We start from the raw sequence: 26,087 nt of genomic DNA on the forward strand, positions 1-26,087 counted from the left end.
TTGAGAATGCGATAACAAATTGGTTGTTGACGTTTCGATAACAGAACCCAAACTTTTGTAAACAATAATCAGCTGTTCATTTATCAACGCGTTTAGAGCTGCACCAAATTGGGAAAATCTGTGGAAGTAGGATAATAAAGCCGGTATCTATAAAAAGTGGCTATGTTTAATCCAAAAAATTATGATTATGATTGCACACGCAAGTGCCGTTTGCCAACTCATGGTAATGCCATAACTGCAGCATTGACTAAACGTTCCATGACTGATGAAAAGTTGGCGTCATTTATTGCCAAAACATGCTCCAACTTTTCTGATATTATTGATGATTTGGTAAGTACCTAGTAGATATGGAGTAGATGTTAATGTAAATTGCTCTATTCAATTTTGAAGGGTCGTTCTGCTGTCCATATGTCCTCATCTGTGGATAGATATGATATTCTGGAATGGCTATTAAATCAAGGAGCTATTATAAGTGGTCGAGATTTTGAATCGGGAAGCACACCTTTGCACCGTTCCATTTTTTATGGTTGCATTGACTGTGCTGTTCTATTGCTGCGTTATGGTGCAAGTATTGATATATTGGATGAAGACACAAGATCACCATTACAACAAGTCTGTCGCTTATGCGACTTTCCCAAGAGGTATTCAGTGTAAGTATTATACATATGTGTTATTTTATTTTTATTCGATCTTTTTTTTAAATAATATATTTTTGCAAGCTTAAGATCTTTGATATGTATATAAATCAACATTAGGTGTTTTAACTCAAAAATTACCATAGAAAGGAAGGAATATGTGGAAAAGGACATCTCCAAATAACTTTAGAATTCATGAAATTTTGCTGGTGTCTGGCATTGAGTCCATGACTACAGGCTACTACCAAAGACCCAATAGTGCTTTAAAACCAATAACTGGCCATAACCATTTTCTATTAGTTCATAATGTGCCCTTTTAGGCGGTATATACCCCAAGAACATATCTTGTTAACGTATCTTTGGCTAGACTGCAAGTTTTATTGAATTCAAAATAACACCAAAAACATCAATGTCACTCAATTTTATTCTATTAATTTTTATTCTATTTGTTTAAACTTGATTTTTGATTAATTTTTGTTTGCAAAGATATTTTCAATTTCTATGGCATCTTTAACTATCGCCGCCTCCAATATTGCTCATGGCTACAATTCTATCTCGATTATTCCGCCGCTTTCCTATTGATGCTCTTCGATACCGACGAGGTCGTCTTCTTGCTTTTGCAGCGCGATTTCTATAGGGCTGCTTTTCGTTGTCGCTCATGGCATTCCAAGAATCACTGGCTTCTTTAACAAGAATTGCATAATATTGGAACGATAGCCGTGAATTGGATTCTTGCCTTGCTTTAGTCCTTACTTCATCTAGATAAATGAAAAATGGATTCCTTGTACGCCGTCCAATTTGGTTTTGCAACTTGCGTGATATGGGTGGTCCAACCAAGTTGGATAACTTTCCACAAAACGATTTGAACATCTTTCCACAAAACGATTTAAACATCTTCAATTTTTTTGTCACATATAGAAATAAATTAGGTATTCGTAGATAATATGTACATATTTCGGTATTAAATGAAGTTTAAATTTTGAAGTTGAAAAAATTAAATCAATATTTGTGGTAGTTTATATTCAATTCTAGGGGGAGACTACTTTGGTTTTTATTTTTATTTATTCATTCAGAGCATGTTATTCTAATACCTCATTCACATTACACTTCCAAAATCTACGTTAACTAGATTTCAACTGTCATTTGCCTTATAAAAAAGGGATTTCAAATCTACTTTTAGTAGATTTCGAGCCTAATGTGAATGAGCTATAAGGGTATAGTCACTAGGAAAATATTTGCCCAAAATGAGTATCAAACTTTCTTAAAGGAGTATTTTCGAAACACCTGAGTAACGTTTTTGGAAAACGCTGCTATCGTGATCTTATATATCCAATATGAGCTAAAATATTTGATTGGCTGCGGTGACGAATTCTTTTTTTATTTCTGTCAAATATTTGCCTAATGTGACCAAATCTGTTTGGTCAAATAAAGCAATTGCAATGGACTACTCTCCAGACTTTAGAAAATATTTCGTCGTTTTTTTTTTCATGACATCAACATTTTTAAAAAAATTCTAATTTTGGTAGTTTTGTTATATCATCTTCATATAATCCTTATAAGAAGCGATCTTCCGATTTATCATAATGATACACTTTTTATGGGATTCGATTTAATATTGTTTCCATTACCCGACTTTTAAATAGCCCCTGAAAACCCTATCTCCAGTATGTTTTTTCGTGTTGGGGCCTGTTCGAAACCGATACTAGTTTTATTGGTTAAAGGAATGAGTCCAACAAATTAGCGATGGTTTCTCAAATTGCTATCTCATCATAGTAAAAAGTTTCGGCTTCGAACAGGCCCTTAATTAAAATTATTGCTGATATGCTAGAAATGGTCCATATTGGTTTATTTTGCTATTTTAGTATTTTTTTCAAACATCATAATAAAGGTTAAATTACATACCATGCGTTAATCGGTGCGTTGATGGAAGGGTTGATTTTTTCTGTTTGAAGCACTCTAAGCTGTTGCTTTGAATGAGAAAATTCAACTCTTCAATCAACGGACGCATTAACGCTTGATATGTTACCCAACCTTAAAACTCTCCATATATATCTCAACTTATAAATTACTTAAAAATTTTTATATAATATATTTTTTTTATTTCAGGCCTGCTAGCAATGAATTACTTGTATGGGGTTCCAATAAAAACTATAATTTGGGCATCAACAATGATCAGGGTACTGATCATGTGCCACAAATGTTAGACTATTTCAGAAAAGAACAAATCTCTGTACAAGCAGTGGCCTTGGGGGCCTATCATAGCCTATTTTTGGATAAAAAATCGCATCTGTATTCTGTGGGCCATGGTAAAGGAGGCCGTCTAGGTAATGCACCATATTTGATATTTCCCAAAATTTCTCGCTAAATTCCCTATTCTTTTTGAAGGTATTGGCAATGAAAATACTTTAAGCACACCGAAAAGAGTGAAAATTTCTTTAAAGCATTCAGGAGAGGAAATTATTTGCATAAGTGTATCACGTAAACATTCTTTGGTACTAACAAATCGCTCTATAGTATTCTCCTGCGGCCTTAATGAAGATCATCAATTGGGTGTACGAGATACTGGTGGTAAACTATTGAATTTCAAAGAAGTTGTATCATTAAGAGATCAGAATGCTGAAGGCTTACAAAAAGTCATAGCAAGAGATTATCATTCATTGACATATTCAGAAAAATGCATTTATGTGTGGGGTACAAATTTAGGCCAAATGGGTTTTGATAGCAACACCAAAAATGTTCCAGTTCCTAAAATGGTAAAAAAAAACTCTTGTTTTGTGTGAATCTGCTTTAGTCTTTACAATTTCATTTACTTACAGATGAAATTACCTCCTAAAACATCTATACAATTTGTAGAAGCAAATAATGGGGCTACGGTTGTTGTGACTAAAGATAATAATATCATTTTATTTCATAATTATAAAATGAAAGTGATAAAAACACCCAAGTAAGTAGTAGTACAGTTAGCAAATTTCCTTATTGTATACTACAAATTTCCTTATTGTGCTGTTTTCTTGCTCTAAGTTACGAGTCTTTGAAGAGTATAGCAGTTATTGAAGGTGACAATTCAAAATCGGACAAGGGAAGTGCCAGCGCCCTTAAACTATTGATATTAACACAAACAAATGTGGTTTTCTTGTGGTATCAATTAACTCAAAATTTCTATAGGTTGGTATAGCTAAACTTGGCGTAGACTTTAAAGTGAATTAAAAAATATCATAAAATATTTCCTTTTTAAATTTTCAGATGTTCCTTTTCTCAAATCCGTCTTAAACAAATCGACAAAATCCTTTATAAAGGCAATCAAATTTTGTTTTTATCTCAAGGCGATGTGTATAAAGGTAAATGCCAACAGGTACCTTTGCCTCAATACTACAACAGTAACGAAATATCGGGACAATCTAAGGATTTGGGAAATATTTGGTCTCGCAGTGATTATCGCTCATCGGAAATGGCCAAAGATTTCATGATACGTATTGATCTGCAACATATCATACAAATCGATCGTGCAGTGGATATATTTTGTGATGATGATTTTGCCTCATTTGCCTGCCTACAAGAGTCTGCTATGAAATATTTCAAATTACCCGCCTTAAATCCCGAAGAATATACATTTAAAAAACTCTATCATGATGTATCCGAATATGATGCTATACATGATATTATCTTCCATGTGGATGGTGAACATTTTCCAGCACATAAATTTCTCATACACGCTAGAGCATCGGGTTTAAAGGAGTTGATTTCATCATATGAAGATAAGGATATTTATTTGAATATGCAACTTTTAACGGGTAAAATGTTTGAGATTATATTAAAATTCATCTATACAAATTATTTACCTAATGAACAGGGTAAGTGATATGAAATGAAAGACCTAGTGTTTTTGGGGTTTTAATTTGAGCTCCGTATTATTACAGATTTAGAAGATATTCAAAGTAGCTTACATACAGATGCCCCTTCGGAGTTGGAAGAAGTTTGTCGTATTTTTCTCAATTTTGTAGAACAATTTCATATCACGAATTTGGCTAATTATTTAAAATAGTAAGTAATTAATTTTTTTTTTGGGTACAGGTAGTGGTGAAAAGTCGATTTTTATCAAACATCTAAAACGATTATTCGGCCGAGACAAAAATCGAGAAAAGTCGATTATTCAATTTAAAGACCACAGATTGATCATCCATTTTTCTCGATACATGGAATATGCCGATTAGTGGGCACAATACAAAATCCACTTTTTATACCCTCCACCATAGGATGGGGGTATATTAACTTTGTCATTTCGTTCGTAACGCATCGAAATATTGCTCTAAGACCCCATAAAGTATATATATATATATTCTGGGTCGTAGTGAAATTCTGAGTCGATCTGAGCTTGTCCGTCCGTGCGTCTGTTGAAATCACGCTAACTTCCCAACGAAACAAGCTATCGACTTGAAACTTGGCACAAGTACTTGTTTTTGATGTAGTTCGGATGGCATTGCGAATGGGCCATATCGGTCCACGTTTACTTATAGCCCCCATATAAACGGGCCCCAAATTTGGCTTGCCGATCCTCTAAGAGAAGCACGTTTCATCCGATCCGGCTGAAATTTTGTACATGGTGTTAGAATATGGTCTCTAACAATCATGCAAACATTGGTCCACATAGGTCCATAATTATATATAGCCCCCATATAAACCGATCCCCCGATTTGGCTTGCGGAGCCTCTAAGAGAAGCAAGTTTCATCCGATCCGGCTGAAATTTGGTACATGGTGTCGGCATATGATCTCTAACAATCATGCAAAAATTGGTCCACATCAGTCCATAATTATATATAGCCCCCATATAAACCGATCCCCCGATTTGGCTTGCGGACCCTTTAAGAGAAGCAAATTTCATCCGATCCGGCTGAAATTTGGTACATGGTGTTGGTATTTAGTCTCTAACAACTATGCAAAAATTGGTCCATATCGATCAATAATTATATATAGTCCCCATATAAACCGATCCCCCGATTTGAAATTTAGTACGTGGTGTTAATATATGGCCTCAGACACCAATGCAAAAATTAGTCGTAATTGGTCCATAATTATATATAGCCCCCATATAAACCGATCCCCAGATTTGACCTCCGGAGCCCCTTGGAATACCATAATTCATCCGATTCGGTTGAAATTTGGTACGTGATGGTAGTATATGGTATCCATCAACCATGCAGGAATTGGTTCATATCAGTCCATAATTATATATAGCCCCCATATCCCCAGATTTGACCACCGGTGCCTTTCGGAGAAGCAAAATTCATCCGATCTGGTTGAAATTTGGTACGTGGTGGTAGTATATGATATTTAACAACCATGCCAAAAGTGGTCCATATCAGTCCATAACCATATATACACAGAAAAAAATATCACCAAAATATTTCCAATTAAAAAGTTAATTGAAGTTGAAAATTTTTTCAATTAATAAATTATAAATAAATTAATTGATACAATTAACTTTTTAATCAAATTCGGAAGACTAAGTCAGTTAAAAAAGTGATGAACATTTTTTTTAAATTTTTAATTAAAATTTTTTTTCAAACAATCAATTGTTAATCCATATAAAAATTATAAGCCAATTCAAAATGCAATTGAAAATAGTTACCTTTTTTAATTAATAAATTAATTGAGTTTTGCAATCAACATCAATTAAATTTTTAATTGAATCAATTAAAAAATTAATTGAAATTTGGTAATGAAATCAATTAATTTTTTAATCAAGAATTTTTTCTATGCCCAATTAAAACTCTGATTGATACTATCATTTTCGTGATTGAAGACATTTCAATTAAAAAATTAATTGGATCAATTAATTTCGTGATTGAATCAGAAAAAATTTTTTTTTGTGTGTAGTCGCCATATTAACCGATCCCGCCACTTGGAGGAGCAAATTTCATCCGAGTCAGTTGAAATTTGGTACATTGTGCTAGTATATGGCCGCTAACAACCATGCCTAACTAGGTCCATATCGGTCTATAGTTATATATAGCCCTCAGATAAATCGATCTCCAATCACACAAATATTGGTCCATATCAAGTTCATAATTGTATATAGCTCACATATAAGCGACCCCCATATTTCAATTCTGGCTCTCTAATTCGATTGTGGAGGGTACATAAGATTCGGCCTGACCGAACTTACGGCCGTATATACTTGTTTTAATTTAGAAAAGCCAATTTTCGACATTGCATCTATTGACGCCGCGGCTATTCGACTCTCGATTTGGATCAACATTAAAAGTAGAAAATCGAAAGTCGATTTTTCATTTTTTTGATTATTTTGCAAATACAATTTCTCTGCTCGAATAATTTTTTTTAAATTATTCGTTTTTTTATTTTCAGCTACTTACAACAACGACCCTTCTACTTACCTCACATGGTGGACAAATCCAAATATCGGTTTAATCGCTTGAAGTTGACCGATTTTCCAAATCTCTATGATATACGCATCATATGTGAGAATAATGTAGAAATACCAGCCCATAAATGTGTCTTAGTTGCTCGCTTGGAGTATTTCGAAATGATGTTCACTCATACATGGGCTGAACAGACGACCATTAATCTTACCACCGTGCCCCATGAGTATATGATAGCAATTATTGAATTTCTTTATAGTCTCGATGTGGAACATTTTCGTAAGCAGCAATATCGCGAGACTTTCCTCTACAATATGATTGTGTTTTGTGATCAATTTTTCATTGAAAGGCTACGCAAAGTATGTGAAAATCTATTGCTCGATAAAATCTCGGTGAGAAAATGTGGTGATATGTTGGAATTTGCCACCATGTACAATTGTGAACTAATGAAGAAAGGCTGCTTGGACTTTATATGTCAAAATTTGGCTCGAGTATTATTGCAGAAAAGTTTGCATAACTGTGAGCCGGAAGCTATTAAATGTATTAACGCCCACTATCGGGCAATGTTCAAAGATGTTTTTGATTATCGCATGATTACACCCAACTCAGAGGCTGTGGATGATGAATGTCTGTTAAGTTTTGTGGATGACTTCCAAGTGGATTTATATTATCGCATGGATGAAGAGGAACAAATGAAATATAAAGCTTTAAATAAATCCAAGTCCAAGGAGAATAAAACAAAACTAACTAGCACAAGACAATATGAAAAGGATGCCATAACTTCTATGATGGAAAAATTGAATATGTCAGAGAATAAGGAAAAGCAAAAGAGTGTAGAAAAATCTCAAGCTGTGAAAGATGCTGAAGCGGCTGCTCAAAAATTACAAATAGAAGCTAAATCCTGGATGAAGGTGGTAGATAAAAAGGATCAAAAGAAGAAAATTTCACTACCAGTAGAGGCAGCTATAAAAACCAATGAGATTCTTAAACAAGAATCAACTCCTCCAACTTCATCAGCATTTATTAGTCTTAATAGAACGAGCGAATCATTTGCTTCTTGTAGTCCCCCTATAACACCGGAGAAAGACCTCATGCCATCTACTATGCCATCGAACAATTCAGCTATTAAAGCTGCATACAATATAAATCTAGCAGAATTGGCCACTTCACCACGGGAAAAACTATCGCAAAAACAGCGAAAACGTTTATCGTCAGAAAATTCTAATGTAACTTCATGGCGGGCTCCAATTTCAAGCACTGACTCCAAACCTATGCCAGTTCCCCAAAATGCTTGGGGTACAGTACCATCAGTGCAATCACCCAGTAGTATCAATGAAACTATTGATTTTGATGCACCCACTGGAAGTTCTCAGGATCCCACTTCATTTGCTAATATGATGAAAAGCAGTAGCTCGAAAGCAGCTGCAGCCACCTCACCCTCGGCACAAAATAGTTTTTCACAAATATTAGCTGAGGAAAAACGACAGAAGGAGTATTATGAACGTGTACGAAATAAATCATTAGCTCTAACACAAATTGAGGAACAGGCTATTGCCGAACTAAAGGTATTCTATAATGTGGACAATGTTGATGATGAGGTAATAACCATTGAAAGAAAGCCTGTGGCGAATACCATAAACTTTGCCATATGGCAAAGGAACTAAGAGGTAAACATGTATAATTTTTTCTAAATTGCTACACTGGTCAACAACAAATCGCAAAGCCGTAAGTTACCTAGAAACTAGGTATTGCAATATAAATTTAATTTTAATAATAATTGTTAGTATTTTTTTTTTTTTTTGCTAAAAAACAAAGGGGAATTTCAAACTAGGATACATCTTTGATTAGCTAAGGGCAATAACTCGTTAAAACAGATATCATTAGTGCAAACAGATTAATGGATTTAAAAAATATTTAATCTTATGTATGCTTTAAATATAAATGTGGATAAGGTTTTTGATGCAATTATGGGACTTTTAGTTCATTCGCCGTTTTAATGGAGTAGGAGCTTGCAGCCATACTAACACCTTCAAGATTCCTTGGGATATGTAAGGTGTACTTGCACTTCTGTCATATATGTTAGTTTAATATTGAACTGTACATATTTACTAGAGATTAGTATTTGGGCGAGAGATTACTACACACAAAAAAATTTTTTTCTGATTCAATCACGAAATTAATTGATCCAATTAATTTTTTAATTGAAATGTCTTCAATCACAGAAATGATAGTATCAATTAAAAAATTAATTGAAGGTCAATTAAAAAATTAATTGAACCAATTAAAAAATTATTTGATACTATTAATTTTTGTGATTGATTTTTGTTTCAATTAAAAAATTTGTTGATTCAATTAAATTTTTAATTGAATATTTTTTAAAACTCAATTAAAATTTTAATTGGAAAATTTTTCGTGAATTTTTTTTTCTGTGTATGTGGGACAGTAAAATTTCTTTGATCTTTGGGAAAATGTGTATACACTCATAGAAAAAAGTCGAAAAAAGTTGTAAAATTTTTTAGTTTTTAAAATTTTACATAAAGTATATTTAAGAACCAAAATTATTTTTGGTATATTATTTAGGGCTGTCATTCGGGATTGATTTTTAAAAATCCCGGGATACGGGATTTCAAAGTATTCAATCCCGGGATTTTCAGAGATCCCGGAAGATGAAGAGAATCCCAAAAAATTTAACACGAAAATAAATTAGAAAGAAATTTCATGTCGCTATCTTACTCAAAACAAAAAAAACATTTTAAGGATTTTCATTATGTACCTGGTATAATAAAAACCTTAAAATCCTTTTCGTACCATTATGTTAATTTTTTGTACTTCATCGTTTGAAGTAACATAACATACAAATATACAGCATATAAAGTTTCATCATATAAACGCGATGAAAAACATGACTCATAGTCGACAATGGTCTAAGGGTTCTTTACAAAAATTTCTAGAGAAATAAAATTTTTACAAAACTTTCTATAGAAATAAAATTTTGACAAAATTTTCTGTAGAAATAAAATTTTCACAAAATTTTCTACAGAAATAAAATTTTGACAAAATTTTCTATAGAAATAAAATTTTGACAACATTTTCTATAGATATAAAATTTTGAACACATTTTCTATAGAAATAAAATGTTTATAAAATTTTCTATAGAAAAAAAAATTACAAAATATTCTCTTGAAAAAAAGTTTGATACAATTTTCTATGAAATAAAATTTTGACAACATTTTCTATAGAAATAAAATTTTGACAAAATTTTCTATAGAAATAAAAATTTGACAACATTTTCAATAGAATAAAATTTTGACAAAATTATCTATAGAAATAAAATTTTGACAACATTTTCGATAGAAATAAAATTTTGACAAAATTTTCTAAAGAAATAAAATTTTGACAAAATTTTCTATAAAATTAAAAATTGGACAAAATTTTCTATAGAAATAAAAATTTGACAAAATTTACTATAGAAATAAAATTTGGACAAAATTTTCTATAGAAATAAAATTTTGACAACATTTTCTATAGAAATAAAATTTTGACAACATTTTCTATAGAAATAAAATTTTGACAAAATTTTCTATACAAATAAAAATTTGACAAATTTTCTATAGAAGTAAAATTGTGACAACATTTTCTATAGAAATAAAAATTTGACAAAATTTTCTATACAAATAAAATTTTGACATTTTCTATAGAAATAAAATTTTGACAAAATTTTCTTTAGAAATAAAATTTTTACAAAACTTTCTATAGAAATAAAATTTTGACAAAATTTTCTATAGAAATTACATTTTGACAAAATTTCTATAGAAATAAAATTTTGACAAAATTTTCTATAGAAAGAAAATTTTAACAAAATTTACTATAGAAATAAAATTTTGACAAAATTTTCTTTAGAAATTAAATTTTGACAAAATATTCTATAGAAATAAAATTGTGACAAAATTTTCTATAGAAATTACATTTTGACAAAATTTCTATAGAAATAAAATTTTGACAAAATTTTCTATAGAAATAAAATTTTGAAAAAATTTTCTATAGAAATAAAGTTTTGACAAAATTTTCTATAAAAATAAAATTTTTACAAAACTTTCTATAGAAAAAAAAATTGATAAAATTTTCTATAGAAATAAAATTTTGACAACATTTTCGATAGAAATAAAATTTTGACAAAATTTTCTATAGAAATAAAAATTTGACAACATTTTCAATAGAAATACAATTTTGACAAAATTTTCTATTGAAATAAAATTTTGACAAAATTTTCTATAGAAATAAAATTTTGACAAAATTTTCTATAGAAATAAAATTTTGACAAAATTTTCTAAAGAAATACAATTTTGACAAAATTTTCTGTAGAAATAAAATTTTGACAACATTTTCGATAGAAATAAAATTTTGACAAAATTTTCTATAGAAAGAAAATTTTAACAAAATTTACTATAGAGATAAAATTTTGACAAAAATTTCGATAGAAATAAAATTTTGATAAAATTTTCGATAGATATAAAATTTTGACAAAAGTGTCTATAGAATGAAAATTTTAACAAAATTTACTATAGATATAAAATTTTGACAAAATTTTCTAAAGAAATGAAATTTTGACAAAATTTTCTATAGAAATAAAATTTTGACAAAATTTTCTTTAGAAATAAAATTTTGACAAAATTTTCTATAGAAATAAAATGTTGACAAAATTTTCTATAGAAATAAAATTTTGGCAAAATTTTCTATAGAAATAAAGTTTTGACAAAATTTTCTATAAAAATAAAATTTTGGCAAAATTTGCTATAGAAATAAAATTTTGACAAAATTTTCTGTAGAAATAAAATTTTGACAAAATTTTCTATAGAAATAAAATTTTGACAAAATTTTCTATAGAAATAAAATTTTGACAAAATTTTCTTTAGAAATAAAATTTTGACAAAATTTCCCATAGAAATAAAATTTTGACAAAATGTTCGATTTTCAAGCTGAAAAGTAGCATTTTTCCAGGGTTACTTTTTTGATCAAATTAATTTTAAAAGATGAAATTGTACACAATCAATGTTGTAAAACTTTTCTATCCAAGTTTTGACAAGGTTCGATAAAAATATAATCGTCGTTATATATTTGTTTTGCATTTTAATTTAGAGTTTTTGTAGAAAACCCGAACATAAGGAATAGGTAAGAAGGTTTTTTAATATTTGCAGCAAGATCTTCTTGTTGTTAATATCTTTCTAATGTGATGGTAAACTATTTATTTGAATTGGTTAAGAGTATTTCATCATTAGTGCTTAAGATTTGTTGTATACCAGTTAAAAGACATCTTCTGAATACATTTGAAAAATGTTTTCGTAACAACTATGAAATTAAAAACAATGTAGATTTTTTATATTGACTTAACTTAGATATTATTTTTTAATTCGTTTTTAATTTTTTTAACAAAATAAGTCAACAAAAACAATTTTCAACAAAATAATGTATATACACTTAAAATAAATACATACAATTAATAATAAATTATTACCGAAAGAATGCAATTACAGAATACTACAATTAATAATTAGCCTATGAAAAAAAATTATAGATGTAGACATAAACATCATAATTTAATATGATAAGATTTGTTAATCCCTTTTACCACAATTTTGTATATTTGTTTTTTTTTTGTTTGTCAAATACTTATATTTATCACTTTATGTATAGAGTAAATGAGTTAAATGCCAATTTTTTACGGTTACTATAACAAGGAGAGTATCATTAATATATATTCCACAATTCTAAAAACATTCTTTACGGAATGCAAAACCATATTGATCGCATTTCACACGCAAAGTTTTAGCCAATTGTGGTGGTCCACAATAGAATACTGTTACTTTGCCTTTCTTTTGGGCTTGTAATTGTTTGAATACCTTATCCCAATTGGGTCTGCCGGCATTAGTTCGAGTTTTTAGTCCTGTGATAAGATCACGTTTACCCTAAAAAGAAATAAAAAGAAAAAAATGTTTAAAAAATTCTTGAAATACTAAAGAAACCAATTGAAAATGGATTCTTAATGATATCCCATTTTTGCTATCCAAAAGATGTCCACTTTTCTCATTTTAGCTAAAAATCTGAACCGATTTAATTGAAATTTTCTGTGGAGCAAATATGGCCATGGGACTATTTATGACGAATGAATGAATGAACACCAGCACTATGTAAGTACGCTAGAATGACAAATGTTCCTGTTTCGATACTATCTGCGATTACACTGGCAAAAATTATTAACATCCATGAATTATTACGTTCATGACTGGTCCTCTACATGCAGACATATTTGCAGAGTTAAGTTAGGTTAGGTGGCAGTCCGATGTATCAGACTCACTTAGACTATTCAGTCCATTGTGATACCATATTGGTGAACTTCTCTCTTATCACTGAGTGCTGCCCGATTCTATGTTAAGCTCAATGACAAGGGCCTCCTTTTAATAGCCGAGTCCGAACGGCGTTCCACATTGCAGTGAAACCACTTAGAGAAGCTTTGAAACCCTCAGAAATGTCACCAGCATTACTGAGGTGTGATAATCACCCGCTGAAAACTTTTTGGTGTTCGGTCGATGCAGGAATCGAACCCACGACCTTGTGTATGCAAGGCGGGCATGGTAACCATTGCACCACGGTGGCTCCCTATATATTTGCAGAGTTGCTTTGGTAGTAAAGACATGAGTCCATGACAACAATTGAGGTTTAGGAGCTAATATACGTTAGTTACTTCAGTCTTATTCCAGGCGGACAAATAATATCGATTTTGGGATCCAAGAACCGTGGTGCGATGGTTAGCATGCCTGCCTTGCATAAAAAGGGTCATGGGTTCTATCCCAGTTTTGACCAAACACCAGTGGTAGAAAAAATTGATGTCACCGTAATGAGAAACGGGGTTCGGACTGGGCTATAAAACGGGGGTCTCTTGTCATTGAGCTAAACATAGTATCGGACAGTACTCATTGCTTGTGTGGTATCACAATCACAGTTGCCACTCGAGCCAAATATAATCTACCAAACTTTGGAGGAAATTTACCAGAAAACTACAAAAGAAAAAAATTGCAAAATTTTATTTCTATAGAAAATTTTGACAAAATTTTATTTCTATAGAAAATTTTACCAAAATTTTATTTCTATAGAAAATTTCGTCAAAATTTTATTTCTATAGAAAATTTTGTCAAAATTTTATTTCTATAGAAAATTTTGTTAAAATTTTATTCTATAGAAAATTTTATCAAAATTTTATTTCTATAGAAAATTTTGTAAAAATTTTATTTCTATAGAAAATTTTGTCAAAATTTTATTTTTATAGAAAATTTTGTTAAAATTTTAATTCTATAGAAAAATTTGTCAAAATTTTATTTCTATAGAAAATTTTGTCAAAATATTGTTCTATAGAAAATTTTGTCAAAATTTTTTTTTCTATAGAAAATTTTGTCAACATTTTATTTCTATGGAAAATTTTGTCAAAATTTTATTTCTATAGAAAATTTTGTCAAAATTTTATTTCTATAGAAAATTTTGTCAAAATTTTATTTCTTTAAAAAATTTTGTCAAAATTTTATTTCTATAGAAACTTTTGTCAAAATTTTATTTCTATAGAAACTTTTGTCAAAATTTTATTTCTATAGAAAATTTTGTCAAAATTTTATTTCTATAGAAACTTTTGTCAAAATTTTATTTCTATAGAAAATTTTGTCCAAATTTTATTTCAATAGAAAATTTTGTCAAAATGTTATTTCTATAGAAAATTTTGTCAAAATTCTATTTGTATAGAAAATTTTGTTAAAATTTTATTTCTATAGAAAATTTTGTTAAAATTTTATTTCTATAGAAAATTTTATCATAATTTTATTTCTATAGAAAATTTTATCATAATTTTATTTCTATAGAAAATTTTGTCAAAATTCTGTTTGTATAGAAAATTTTGTTAAAATTTTATTCTATGGAAAATTTTGTTAAAATTTTATTCTATAGAAAATTTTGTCAAAATTTTATTTCTATAGAAAATTTTGTTAAAATTTTATTTCTATAGAAAATTTTATCATAATTTTATTTCTATAGAAAATTTTGTCAAAATTTTATTTCTATGGAAAATTTTATCATAATTTTATTTCTATAGAATATTTTATAAACATTTTATTTCTATAGAAAATTTTGTTAAAATTTTATTCTATAGAAAATTTTGTTAAAATTTTATTCTATAGAAAATTTTGTCAAAATTTTATTTCTATAGAAAATTTTTGGCAAAATTTTATTTCTATAGAAAATTTTGTCAAAATTTTATTTCTATAGAAGATTTTGTCAAAATTTTATTTCTATAGAAAATTTTTGGCAAAATTTTATTTCTATAGAAAATCGTGATTGGAAGACAACATTTAATCGTCAAATATTAAATTATACGTTTAAAATTCCATGAATTTTCTGGATCTTGTGTGTTTTTCCTAGAGCTCCTAAAAAATCACCCTTACAAAAATCAAATACAGCAATCCCTCGATTTACGTCGCCTTGGTTTACGTTGTTTCAATTTACGTCGTCAAATTTTTTGTTTCATCCAACTTCGATTTACGTAGCCATTCGATTTACGTCGTCGATTTTTTTGTTCCATCCAACTTCGTTTTGGGTCGCTATTCGATTTACGTCGCCTCAGTTGTTTACAATTTATAAGTAAAAGCAGAGGAATCCCAGTTTTTAACTCTGTACACGTTGAGCATTTGATTTATTTCTATGTGTAGCTTTTCAGTCATGAATGCATTATTGTTTTGATTCTCGGACACAACGGACTTAGAAGTAAGTATGAGCAATTTTTAATTCGGTTTACATCGTTTCGATTAACGTCGTCAAATTCAGGAACTAATCACGACGTAAGTCTAGGGATTACTGTAATAGATTTGTAATAGATATCAGCGCCTCCAGTGGAGAGTAGCGGCGAACCCCAACCAACATGTTTTCATAAAAATTCGTCGGATTTACACAGAGAAACCATGAAATCGTTGAACGGGTATGTAAATATTTATATTTTATTTTGGTAAACTTACCTTTTCATGTAACAAATCCAATGCCAATTGCAAGCCTACTGCTTTCATATCGGTTCTCTGCAATGCGCTTGTTATATACATATGCATATCCAGGAATCTATAAAATAAAATCGGAAAAATTATCTACCAAAAAATATTTTCAAAACGTCTTTTGTCTTTACCTTTCCATGGCACCACCCAATTCGGCTTGTTCTATTTCCAATTGTGACAATAGATTCACAAACCATTCAAATGATCTTTGATCACGATTAATCCAAAAGAAATCCACTTTACGTAAATTCATAACGGTTTTGGGAATATCACTGGCCCACTCAAATAAACAACGAGGGCATGAATGGCGGGCTTTCCAATAACGATGCATAATGGATTGTAAAATCGAAGCAAAGGGTGTTACACCAATTCCTGTACCTATTAAAACTGCATGTTGGGCCATAAATATATGTGAAGAGGGTGCTCCATAGGGACCATCGATAAAAATCTATTATGGCAAAAGGAAGAGAAGAGAAAAAAATAATTTTGTTTTATGGGTTGGGCCTTTTTTTAAAAGTGAACAAAAGTAAAAAGAAAAAAGACCCAAACCTCTAAAACTCCTGCATCAAGTGTAACCTTGCCACCAGAGTTAGTTGTACCATTTGCGGGTATACTGCCACTACTGCCTCGATTTTTAATTGAGGTTGATAATGAACGCAAAAATGTGGGACGTCTAAAACGTCCCAAACGGTTATTTGTTGTAGTGTTGCTTGTTGCTTTCTGATAGGTGGTGTAATCCTACGGGATATGAATGAAATGTAATGATCTCTTATTACCACTAGTCTCATTAAAGTTAGTTTTTTACTATTTGTGAAATTTTACTTTGAAATGAATTTTAATTTTATACAAAAATGGAAAATGTGTTTTTTTTTGTTCTTGTGTGTTGGTTTTGTTACCTTACCTCTAGGTGCTTTGAAATCAGTAATTCAGGATTATCTTCGTTATTGTCATTATTGTGAAATTTATCTGAAATAGAAAGGGTAAAATGGTAAACAATTTCTTCTTCAAAATTTTCATCAATTATCCCACCTGCCGGTACTCTTCCTTCCTCAGCTTGCAAGGCATTATAAGCATGCACTGAATCTGTTTGGTCTGCATTAAATTGTGGTTCACTTTCCTCAACACTAGGTGTTTTGAAGGCAATAATGGTGGGCTTATGACGCATATAACGGAAACTCTGAGCCAAGGATTTATTTTGAGGACTCATATAGGCTAAACCCAAACTTTGTAATCTTGCTCGTCGAATACGAGCCTGATCAAATGAACGTTCCGACTCGGAGCGACCCAGTGTATGCAAACTGTTGACAGAAAGAAGTTAATAATGCAATAATAATATTAATAAACACAATATAATAAATATTATAAAATAAAGAAAATTTTTTCTATAGAAAAAAATTCTATTTCAATAGAAAATTTTGTCAAAATTTTACTCCTATAGAAAATTTTGTCAAAATTTTATTCCTATAGAAAATTTTGTCAAAATTTTATTCCTATAGAAAATTTTGTCAAAATTTTATTCTTATAGAAAATTTTGTAAAATTTTTATTTTTATAGAAGATTTGGTCAACATTTTATTTCTATAGAAAATTTGGTCAAAATTTTATTTTTTCTACAGAAGTAAAATTTTGACGAAATTTTTTATAGAAATAAAATTTTGACAAAATTTTCTACGGAAATAAAATTTTGACGAAATTTTTTTATAGAAATAAAATTTTGACAAAATTTTCTAAATTTTACATCTGTAGAAAAAATAAAATTTTGACCAAATTTTCTATAGAAATAAAATGTTGACCAAATCTTCTATAAAAATAAAAATTTGACAAAATTTTCTATTGGAATAAAATTTTGGCAAAATTTTCTATAGAAATAAAATTTTGACAAAATTTTTTATAGATATAAAATTTTGACAAAATTTTCTATAGAAATAAAATTTTGACAAAAGTTTCTATAGAAATTAAATTTTGACAAAATTTTCTATAGAAATAAAATTTTGACAAAATATAAAGAAATAAAATTTTGACAAAATCTATAGAAATAAAGTTTTGACAAAATTTTCTATAGAAATAAAATTTGCCAAAAATTTTATACAGAAATAAAATTTTGCCAAAAATTTTCTATAGAAATAAAATTTTGCTAAAAATTTTCTATAGAAATAAAATGTTGAATATAAATATATATAAATAAAACAGAAATAAAATTTTGACAAAATTTTCTATAGAAATTCAATTTTGACAAAATTTTTTTAAATATAAAGAAATAAAACAGAAATAAAATTTTGACAAAATTTTCTATAGAAATTCAATTTTGACAAAATTTTCTATAGAAATAAAATTTTGACAAAATATAAAGAAATAAAATTTTGACAAAATCTATAGAAATAAAGTTTTGACAAAATTTTCTATAGAAATAAAATTTGCCAAAAATTTTATACAGAAATAAAATTTTGCCAAAAATTTTCTATAGAAATAAAATTTTGCTAAAAATTTTCTATAGAAATAAAATGTTGACAAAACCTTCTATAAAAATAGAATTTTGACAAAATTTTCTATAGGAATAAAATTTCGACCAAATCTTCTATAAAAATAAAAATTTTGTCAAAATTTTATATCTATAGAAAATTTTTTCAAAATTTTATATCTATAAAAAATTTTGTCAAAATGTTATTCCTATAGAAAATTTTGTCAAAAATTTATTCCTATAGAAAATTTTGTCAAAATTTTATTTCTATACAAAATTTTGTCAAAATTTTATTTCTATAGAAAATTTTGCCAAAATTTTATTTCTAAAGAAAATTTTGGCAAAATTTTATTTCTAAAGAAAATTTTGGCAAAATTTTATTTCTATAAAAAATTTTGTCAAAAATTTATTTCTGTAAAAGATTTTGTCAAAATTTTATTTCTATAGAAATTTTTGTCAAATTTTTTTTCATAGAAAATTTTGTCAAAATTTTATTTCTATGAAAATTTTTGGCAAAATTTTATATCTATAGAAATTTTTGTCAAAATTTTATTTCTATAGAATATTTTTTTCAAAATTTCATTTCTATAGAATCTTTTTTTTTCAATATTTTATGTCTATAGAAAATTTTGTTAAAATTGTATTTCTTTTTCTTTAGTTTGTCAAAATTTTATTTCTATAGAAAATTTTGTCAAAATTTTTGTTCTATAGGAATTTTCGACAAAATTTTATTTCTATAGAAAATTTTGACAATATTTTATTCCTATAGAAAATTTTGACAAAATTCCTATTCTCAATATGGTTCAAACATTATGATCTGACATAAATATTTAAAATGTTTTCGTGAAGAAAAATAGTCCTTCGAGGTGGTAATTTTTATACTTACGCTTTGAAATGATCTCTCTTCTTCGTCTTTACTCCTATATCCGGCATTGATATACTCTTCTCTAATGGAGGTTTATCCGCCAGTAATTTTTTCAACTTTCTCCGTTTACCCAATTCCGTTGTGCCAGACAAATCATTTTCATCCGTAACGAAACCATCATTGGAATGACCTGATAATCTCTTCTCCTTTGTTGCTTGATCCTTGCGTGAAAATGTTCTCTGCAGTGATTTCTTAATGCTACGTATGCGATCACTACCAGTGCTACTTGTGGCCTCCACATGACTAGCACTTACACTTTCGGTGGCCAATTTGGATGGAGTATAATTATGTCTGGGAGATCTAGTGGGCGAGGACATTTGCATATCTTGCAAGGTTTTCGACACCAAGGCCGAATCAAAACTAGAACTATGTTGAATTTTCGAAAGATTTTGAGCCAAAAAGTCAGTTTGAGGAGTAGGTGATGTAGTTCTACTGTTCTCTTCACTAATTTGCAAGAGACTTGAGGTGGGTATAGCCTGTTTATGGGCTATAACATCGCCTTTATGCAAACGTTGTTGCTCCTTTTCAAAGTAGCGATAAAGCCGATTGGTCCATTCACCTACCGTACGTATGTGTAACCACATATAGTCTTCCTGTTCCGGAGCTGAACTTATGGTGAAGGGATGCCATTCATAATTGGCTATAACAGGAATATTCACAAATACATAATCGCCAGGACGAAAATTGAAATTATACGGGCGTTTTATAACCAAATGGATAACTTTCGAAGGCAATAGGAGACCGGAACTTATATAGGTTTTGCCATGATCACCACGCATCCAAACAAAACGTAAAACTCTTTCAACTATGTAGATAATACCTGGAGCCAAAAACCATTTCCAAAAATTGGGTCCATGGAAAAGTAGCAAAATCCAAAATGGTATATACAGCAAATGTGTCCAATAGAATACCTCAAACGAACCCTTGCGTCTTACAAACGGTTGTGAGCATATGAACATAATCAAGAGAATTACAATTAGTGCAATACCAGTGGGATTGGCACATCCCGGAATAAGGCCAAATAGGCCAGGACGTTCGGTTAGTAACCATTCACCTATGGTATAGTTGCCAGCATTGATATTCGGATCATTGACCACAATCATAGAGAAATTGAAGAGATGCATTATGGTATGGATTAAACTGAATACAGAAATAACAATGCCGGTGAGTTTGTGCAGGTAAATGTGATTGTCCACGGGTAGATAGGTTGAGAGACCTCGAGATCTTAAATAAGTCAGCGTATGCCTTAGCATAAGCACCAAGACCCAGGCACAATTGAAATTCAAACATTGACCTGAAAATAAAGGAATTGCATTTAAAGTAATAATTTCATGGAATAATATATACAGGGTGGCTGATATCTATTGCAACCCACTTCAGGTTCCTATCATTTCTAAACCGCTCTTCTGACAGCTGACCTATTTTTTTCCAGTGAGAATTGATTTTATTTTTTTTAAAGCCTTCAAAAGCATGTTGATCTATTGCATTCAGAAATAAAGTTATTCGCGATGAATTTCATGCATGGTAGAAAAATAAGTCTTTTTTGTTTCTCGTACCGTGATACTGGCCGTGTTGCTCACTGATGCACATAAAATGAGTTAGACTGTAGACAACCAAGGTAAGACTGGAAGGAGGACGAAAGTGGCTAGTTAACGAATTTCCTTTTCTTCGATTAGAAGCCATTCCAAATTTAACAAATATAATAATCGGGTCGCCGATAAACAGGTCGCCGATGGTGTGGTCCGCCGTAACGATTGATGGCCACTTTCCGCTCGTATTCGACCGTGCTGTCATAACAAATGCCGAATATGTTATGGGGAAATTATCCTAAAGGTTGTTTTGAAGCCTTAGACAAACATTTCGGCCGCAGACCATGGTTGGAATCAACAGGACTCCGCACAATCTAACTTATCGCGTGTCAACTAAGAGAGTCTTATATGAGAGGTTCCTCGCTTCATTTCTACCGCAGAATTGCCACCAAACTCTCCATCAGTTATACTTTTATGCCTGGGGTATTTTGGAGAGTAGGGTTGGTACTAAAAAAAACTAAAGTGTCGATCATCACAAGACGGAGCTTTGCCGGGAATGGAACAATACCGCAGAGCCACTTTCATACAGCGTGTGATGTTGTCGTTGTAGCCCTTTGGAGTTGTTTGTATTTTCCCTTTGGAGTTATTTGTATTTTCCAAATGGGGGTTTGCAGTTCTTGGGCAGAGTTGAAAACCCTGACACACAAAAAAAAATTTTCTGATTCAATCACGAAATTAATTGATCCAATTAATTTTTTAATTGAAATGTCTTCAATCACAGAAATGATAGTATCAATTAAAAAATTAATTGACAGTCAATTAAAAAAATAATTGATCCAATTAAATATTTAATTGATACTATTAATTTGTGTGATTGATATTTATTTCAATTAACAAATTTGTTGACTCAATTAAATTTTTAATTGAAAATTTTTTAAAACTCAATTAAAATTTTAATTGGAAAATTTTTCGTGAAATTTTTTTCTGTGGACTGTTGTGAGGGCGCTTTGGCACATAAGCTTGTATCTAGATCAAGGAACTCTTCGACAAGGATGAGATGTGTCCAGTAAAAAGAATTAAGCCGCCGAGCAGTTTTTGCCAAAATTGGGTCATCTTCATTATCTGGTCCAGAGTGATCTGGTGGTGACTCTAGTAGATTTAGTTGGGAAAGCGAAAAAGTGACGTGTATCATGTGACTTGGCTACAGATAGATATACGCAACGCTGCTAAAATACACTGATAGGTAGGCGGCCGATTTTGCCTGATCTTAGTTCCTCCGGTGCTATGGGCGGTGATTGAGTTCCGACAATAAAATTAACTTTGTAGTTTCTCACCACTTCAGCTACAGTATTATCATGAATCCTGATCAGACCTGTCTGACATGCTGCCTGATCCAGAGGCTCTCTTTTGTAACGTTCTAAAAGATGAAAATAAACCCTTACATTCCCGAGTGGTGGTGATTTCGATGGCTACTGTGGGTTGCTACCACCAGGAGATATTGCCTCCACATGAAGGTGATCCAGGTGTGTGCTACGAAGACATCCTGTCGCTGTATTAAGGGCAGCGTTCTGAAAGGTCTCTATGTTATTCCACTGTGTTTCGCTTGTTTGAGGCGTTCACAATGGTGCTGCATAGTTAAACACTTGCCTTGTTTTTACCGCAGACCATATCACAAGTAGCAGTGGCATGGATAGACGACTTGAAAAGGCCGTCGAAGGTGACCCCGAGAATCTTGTGATAATTTATAGTCGGAATTATTGACTCCCATCGGTTCTGGCATTCGACTGTCTGTGTACTTCTACCGTCAATGAAGTGAACGGTGTGACTGAGGATTTGATGGAGGATATCCTCAAAATTCTCGCAGTTAAATAACTGATAAGATCAGTAGGACGTTTAATCGATCGCATACATCATCAACAATGGACCCGGATGCCATGATTGTACAATCGTCCGCATATGATACAATTTCGATCACGTCAGGAAGCGGTGGAATAGAGAGGATATGTGGAGATTGAACAGTGCCGGAGTTATAACCCCACCTTAGGGAACTGCCTCTTTCACTCTACAGGGTCCTGACTTCTTATCCCTAAATTCCACATACGACTGGCGCCCCAGCAGATAATTGAGAACCCAACACTTGGGCCCGTATGCCATGATTGTACAATCGTCCACATATGTTAAGTGTGTAAATATAACCATAGCGATAGGCGGTAGGCGAAACATTTTTGCCGCAACGGCAAATACAATAAGCTCGACGGCGAATAATTCCCTTTTTCACGTTTCCTAGCGTTTTTGTTGTCAATACAGCACGCTTTGACAATATTAAACAATGAAGTTGAATAAAAACATACAATGGCTTGTTATTTGTTGAGTTATTTCAAGAAAAAATAATCTACACGTCTCCAGGCAACAGCAATTCCTAGTGGTGAGTTAAAAAAATTGATAAGCGATAGCAACACTATACCAGTTTTCGCCAAGGAGTTAGAATAAGTTTTAATTTAGCGACACGCCGCTAGCCGTCACGGTATTCCGTGGCGGATTTTGGGCTTCCCATAAGAAATACACGTAAATAAGTGTTCGCCTACCGCCTATCGCTATGGTTATATTTACACACTAATACAGAAAATAGGAATAGAGGATAGGTAGAGCTTGAACAGTGCCGCAGATGTCACCTCACCTTGGGGAAATTGCTCTTTCACCATACAGTGTCTTGACTTCTTATCCCTAAATTCCATATACGACTGGCGCCCGAGCAGATAATTGAGAGCCCAACACTTGGTTCCAGCTGGTAGGAACGTATTTTCGATGTCCTCGAAGAGTCTGGCATGGTTGACGGCATAGAATGCCTTCGATAGGTCTAGCGCCACAAGGGCTGATTATGTCCTCTATTGATGTTGGCATACATGGCATGCGAAACAGTCGTCGTCGGAATCCATGTTGATGGGTAGCAGCTGGAAATTTCTCCACAAGGGTGGGGAGGCGAATCTTTGCCTGTGTTCAGTAATGGAATCAACCTACCCATTTTCCAGACATCGGGTATAATGAGTGATTCCAAGGACAAATTGAGGAGTCTTGTCAGGTTCTCAACTACCAGTATTCCAAATGATTCGCATAGAAATTCCGTTGGGGCCCGCAGTCTTGTATGGTTTCGCGCCACTGATGACATTAGGGCTGTTTTCTTTTTGTACTGGATGCAACATTTGTATGGGCTATCCAGAACATCGTTGCACTGGTGTTCTATCCAGAACATCTCATCAGTGCAAGTCGCGCCGATGTTGCCAGATTGTATTTGGATAAAGTGACGCTTCTTCGATTCACAATAGCAATTTATTGTGACTATTTTATCGAAAAACATGAAATTCAAAGTGATACAGTGTCATAAATAATCGCAGCAGTAAATATTTATTACTAATTGAAGCATTTCATACATTAAAAATGCAAGATTTCACTTCTTTTCTGTGATTGTTTTTAAACAGCTGATGACAGTGTTGCATATTTTTGGAGATGTCCTGGATAAACAGGTACTCTGTTTTATTTTAGTCCTTAACGGCTTAGCATATCCAGTGCTAAAAGAAAACAGCCCTATTGGTAACTTCGGCTATGGTAGCGTGTAGTGTTTGATGGCTATGTCCGCCGTTTGAAGGTCATAATTTGTACCAAAGGTAGCCAATTCGAACAAACCTAGACAGATTCTAAAATTTTAGATTATTTCCGACAGTTTTTGCTTTTGAACACTACAACTATAGCGCTCTACATTGTTGCATTACATATCAGTCATCCCATAAATCCATGTATACTGTTTTGTTTTTTCACTAACTTACCACAAGATCTAGCCATTATAACAAATCCATTACTGGCTCTATATTGAATGGCTCTGGATACAAACAGGCATACATTTATAGCAATATAGAGAAAAAGATAAGTCACAAAAACATGATTATTCCTCATATAGGCTGGAGTCAATTGATGTGGTATGGGTATGGAATTCCATAATTTCGATTTGGATTTATTAGCAGGAGCCTCCTGGCCCAAAGGCACCAACCAACGATCAATTCTGGAAATAGGCAAAAATAAATTAAATTAATATGCCCATATTTATGGAGGAACATAGAAAATGCTTAAGCATATATTTGTTTCTTCTACCCACGTTATGCTTAGATTCTCCAATAAACCTCCATGTTTGTGTAATTGATTTTTTAAAGCCTCATAAGTAATTTCGCCACGATTGTATGGATCGGCATCTTCAAACATAGCCGTTGTCAGATCTTCAATCTAGCCGGGCACAAGCGCATATTTGTTAAAAAGTCACCAAGGTAAAAAGCGTGGAAGTGGAGAAACAGAAAACAAAATAAAGAGTTATTGTCAATATTATGGACTATTCCCAATTGTCCTGTTGTGGTGGGGATAATGCGAGAGACAAAATGGATGCAATGCTACATATAAATCATTATTATTATTATTATTGTTTTATGATATTTACTTGATCTTCGGAGAATTCCATGCCATTCTCTTCCATGCAGGCACGTATGACATCATGCAGTTCCTTGTGTTGTATCAGACCATCACCTTAAGTAATAAATCAATAAATGGTTAATCGTCTTCTTAGTTGAGGAGAAGAAAGAAAGAAAGAAACAAACAAAACATGGACAATAACAACACACAAGTATACAGATGGTAATGGAGTCCCATTCTAAGAGTATGGCCAGTCTTTAGCCTCACCACATAACATTAAAAGTTTCTTACTTATGTTTCCAGAAACATAAGAAAATATCCTCAATGCCATTGTAAAATACCTTGAAATTATTTCCAAAAATATTAACATCATCAAGAGAATCACCAAACGTACAATTGAACCCTTGGTATATGGACGGCCTGTAAACTAACCAATGAACTGGAATGGATAAAAGTGCATTACACACATAATTTTTCTGTAGTTTAAAGACCTGAACTTGCAATGCAACATTTTGTTGGCCATAGGTATTTGCAGGGCATATGACCTTCATTGTGGAGAAAATATTGAAAAAAGGGTGCATCATTTTGGGTTGAAAGCTTCAAGGAGATCAATTGTGATTTCAAATTCTCGATT

General features: G+C 31.4%; 2 protein-coding genes across 3 annotated transcripts in view; one reads left to right on the forward strand and one right to left on the reverse strand.

Moving 5' to 3' along the window:
- The first annotated feature begins 70 nt into the window (after positions 1-70).
- LOC142237913 (inhibitor of Bruton tyrosine kinase) lies at positions 71-9,733 on the forward strand. Its single transcript, XM_075309369.1, has 9 exons — positions 71-330; positions 391-650; positions 2,742-2,959; positions 3,021-3,388; positions 3,452-3,579; positions 3,657-3,800; positions 3,879-4,486; positions 4,553-4,676; positions 7,000-9,733. The coding sequence occupies exons 1-9, from the start codon at positions 163-165 to the stop codon at positions 8,675-8,677; spliced, it is 3,696 nt and encodes a 1,231-aa protein (XP_075165484.1). The 5' UTR covers positions 71-162; the 3' UTR covers positions 8,678-9,733.
- Positions 9,734-12,406: 2,673 nt separating this feature from the next.
- The window catches only part of Nox (NADPH oxidase), a 64,790-nt gene continuing 51,109 nt past the window's right edge, over positions 12,407-26,087 (reverse strand). For both annotated transcript variants that reach the window (XM_075313851.1, XM_075313852.1), the window contains exons 8-17: positions 25,482-25,567; positions 25,149-25,273; positions 24,823-25,055; positions 19,434-20,766; positions 17,120-17,388; positions 16,992-17,056; positions 16,640-16,828; positions 16,222-16,538; positions 16,061-16,157; positions 12,407-12,976 (exon numbers count right to left, since the gene is read on the reverse strand). In XM_075313851.1, the coding sequence (XP_075169966.1) occupies positions 12,779-12,976; positions 16,061-16,157; positions 16,222-16,538; positions 16,640-16,828; positions 16,992-17,056; positions 17,120-17,388; positions 19,434-20,766; positions 24,823-25,055; positions 25,149-25,273; positions 25,482-25,567 (2,912 nt within the window). In that variant the 3' untranslated portion in view covers positions 12,407-12,778. The remainder of the gene's footprint in view (positions 12,977-16,060; positions 16,158-16,221; positions 16,539-16,639; positions 16,829-16,991; positions 17,057-17,119; positions 17,389-19,433; positions 20,767-24,822; positions 25,056-25,148; positions 25,274-25,481; positions 25,568-26,087) is intronic.

The sequence above is a fragment of the Haematobia irritans genome, chromosome 5 (genome assembly GCF_050003625.1).
Source record: "Haematobia irritans isolate KBUSLIRL chromosome 5, ASM5000362v1, whole genome shotgun sequence".
In the NCBI taxonomy this organism is placed as follows: domain Eukaryota; kingdom Metazoa; phylum Arthropoda; class Insecta; order Diptera; family Muscidae; genus Haematobia; species Haematobia irritans.

Bases quoted from the DNA above. Each gene is read 5' to 3' on its own strand.
- LOC142237913 (XM_075309369.1), top strand. From the start codon at position 163: ATGTTTAATCCAAAAAATTATGATTATGATTGCACACGCAAGTGCCGT. The intron at 3,580-3,656 runs GTAAGTAGTAGT...TCTTGCTCTAAG, and splicing joins AAAGTGATAAAAACACCCAA to TTACGAGTCTTTGAAGAGTA. The intron at 3,801-3,878 runs GTTGGTATAGCT...TTAAATTTTCAG, and splicing joins TTAACTCAAAATTTCTATAG to ATGTTCCTTTTCTCAAATCC.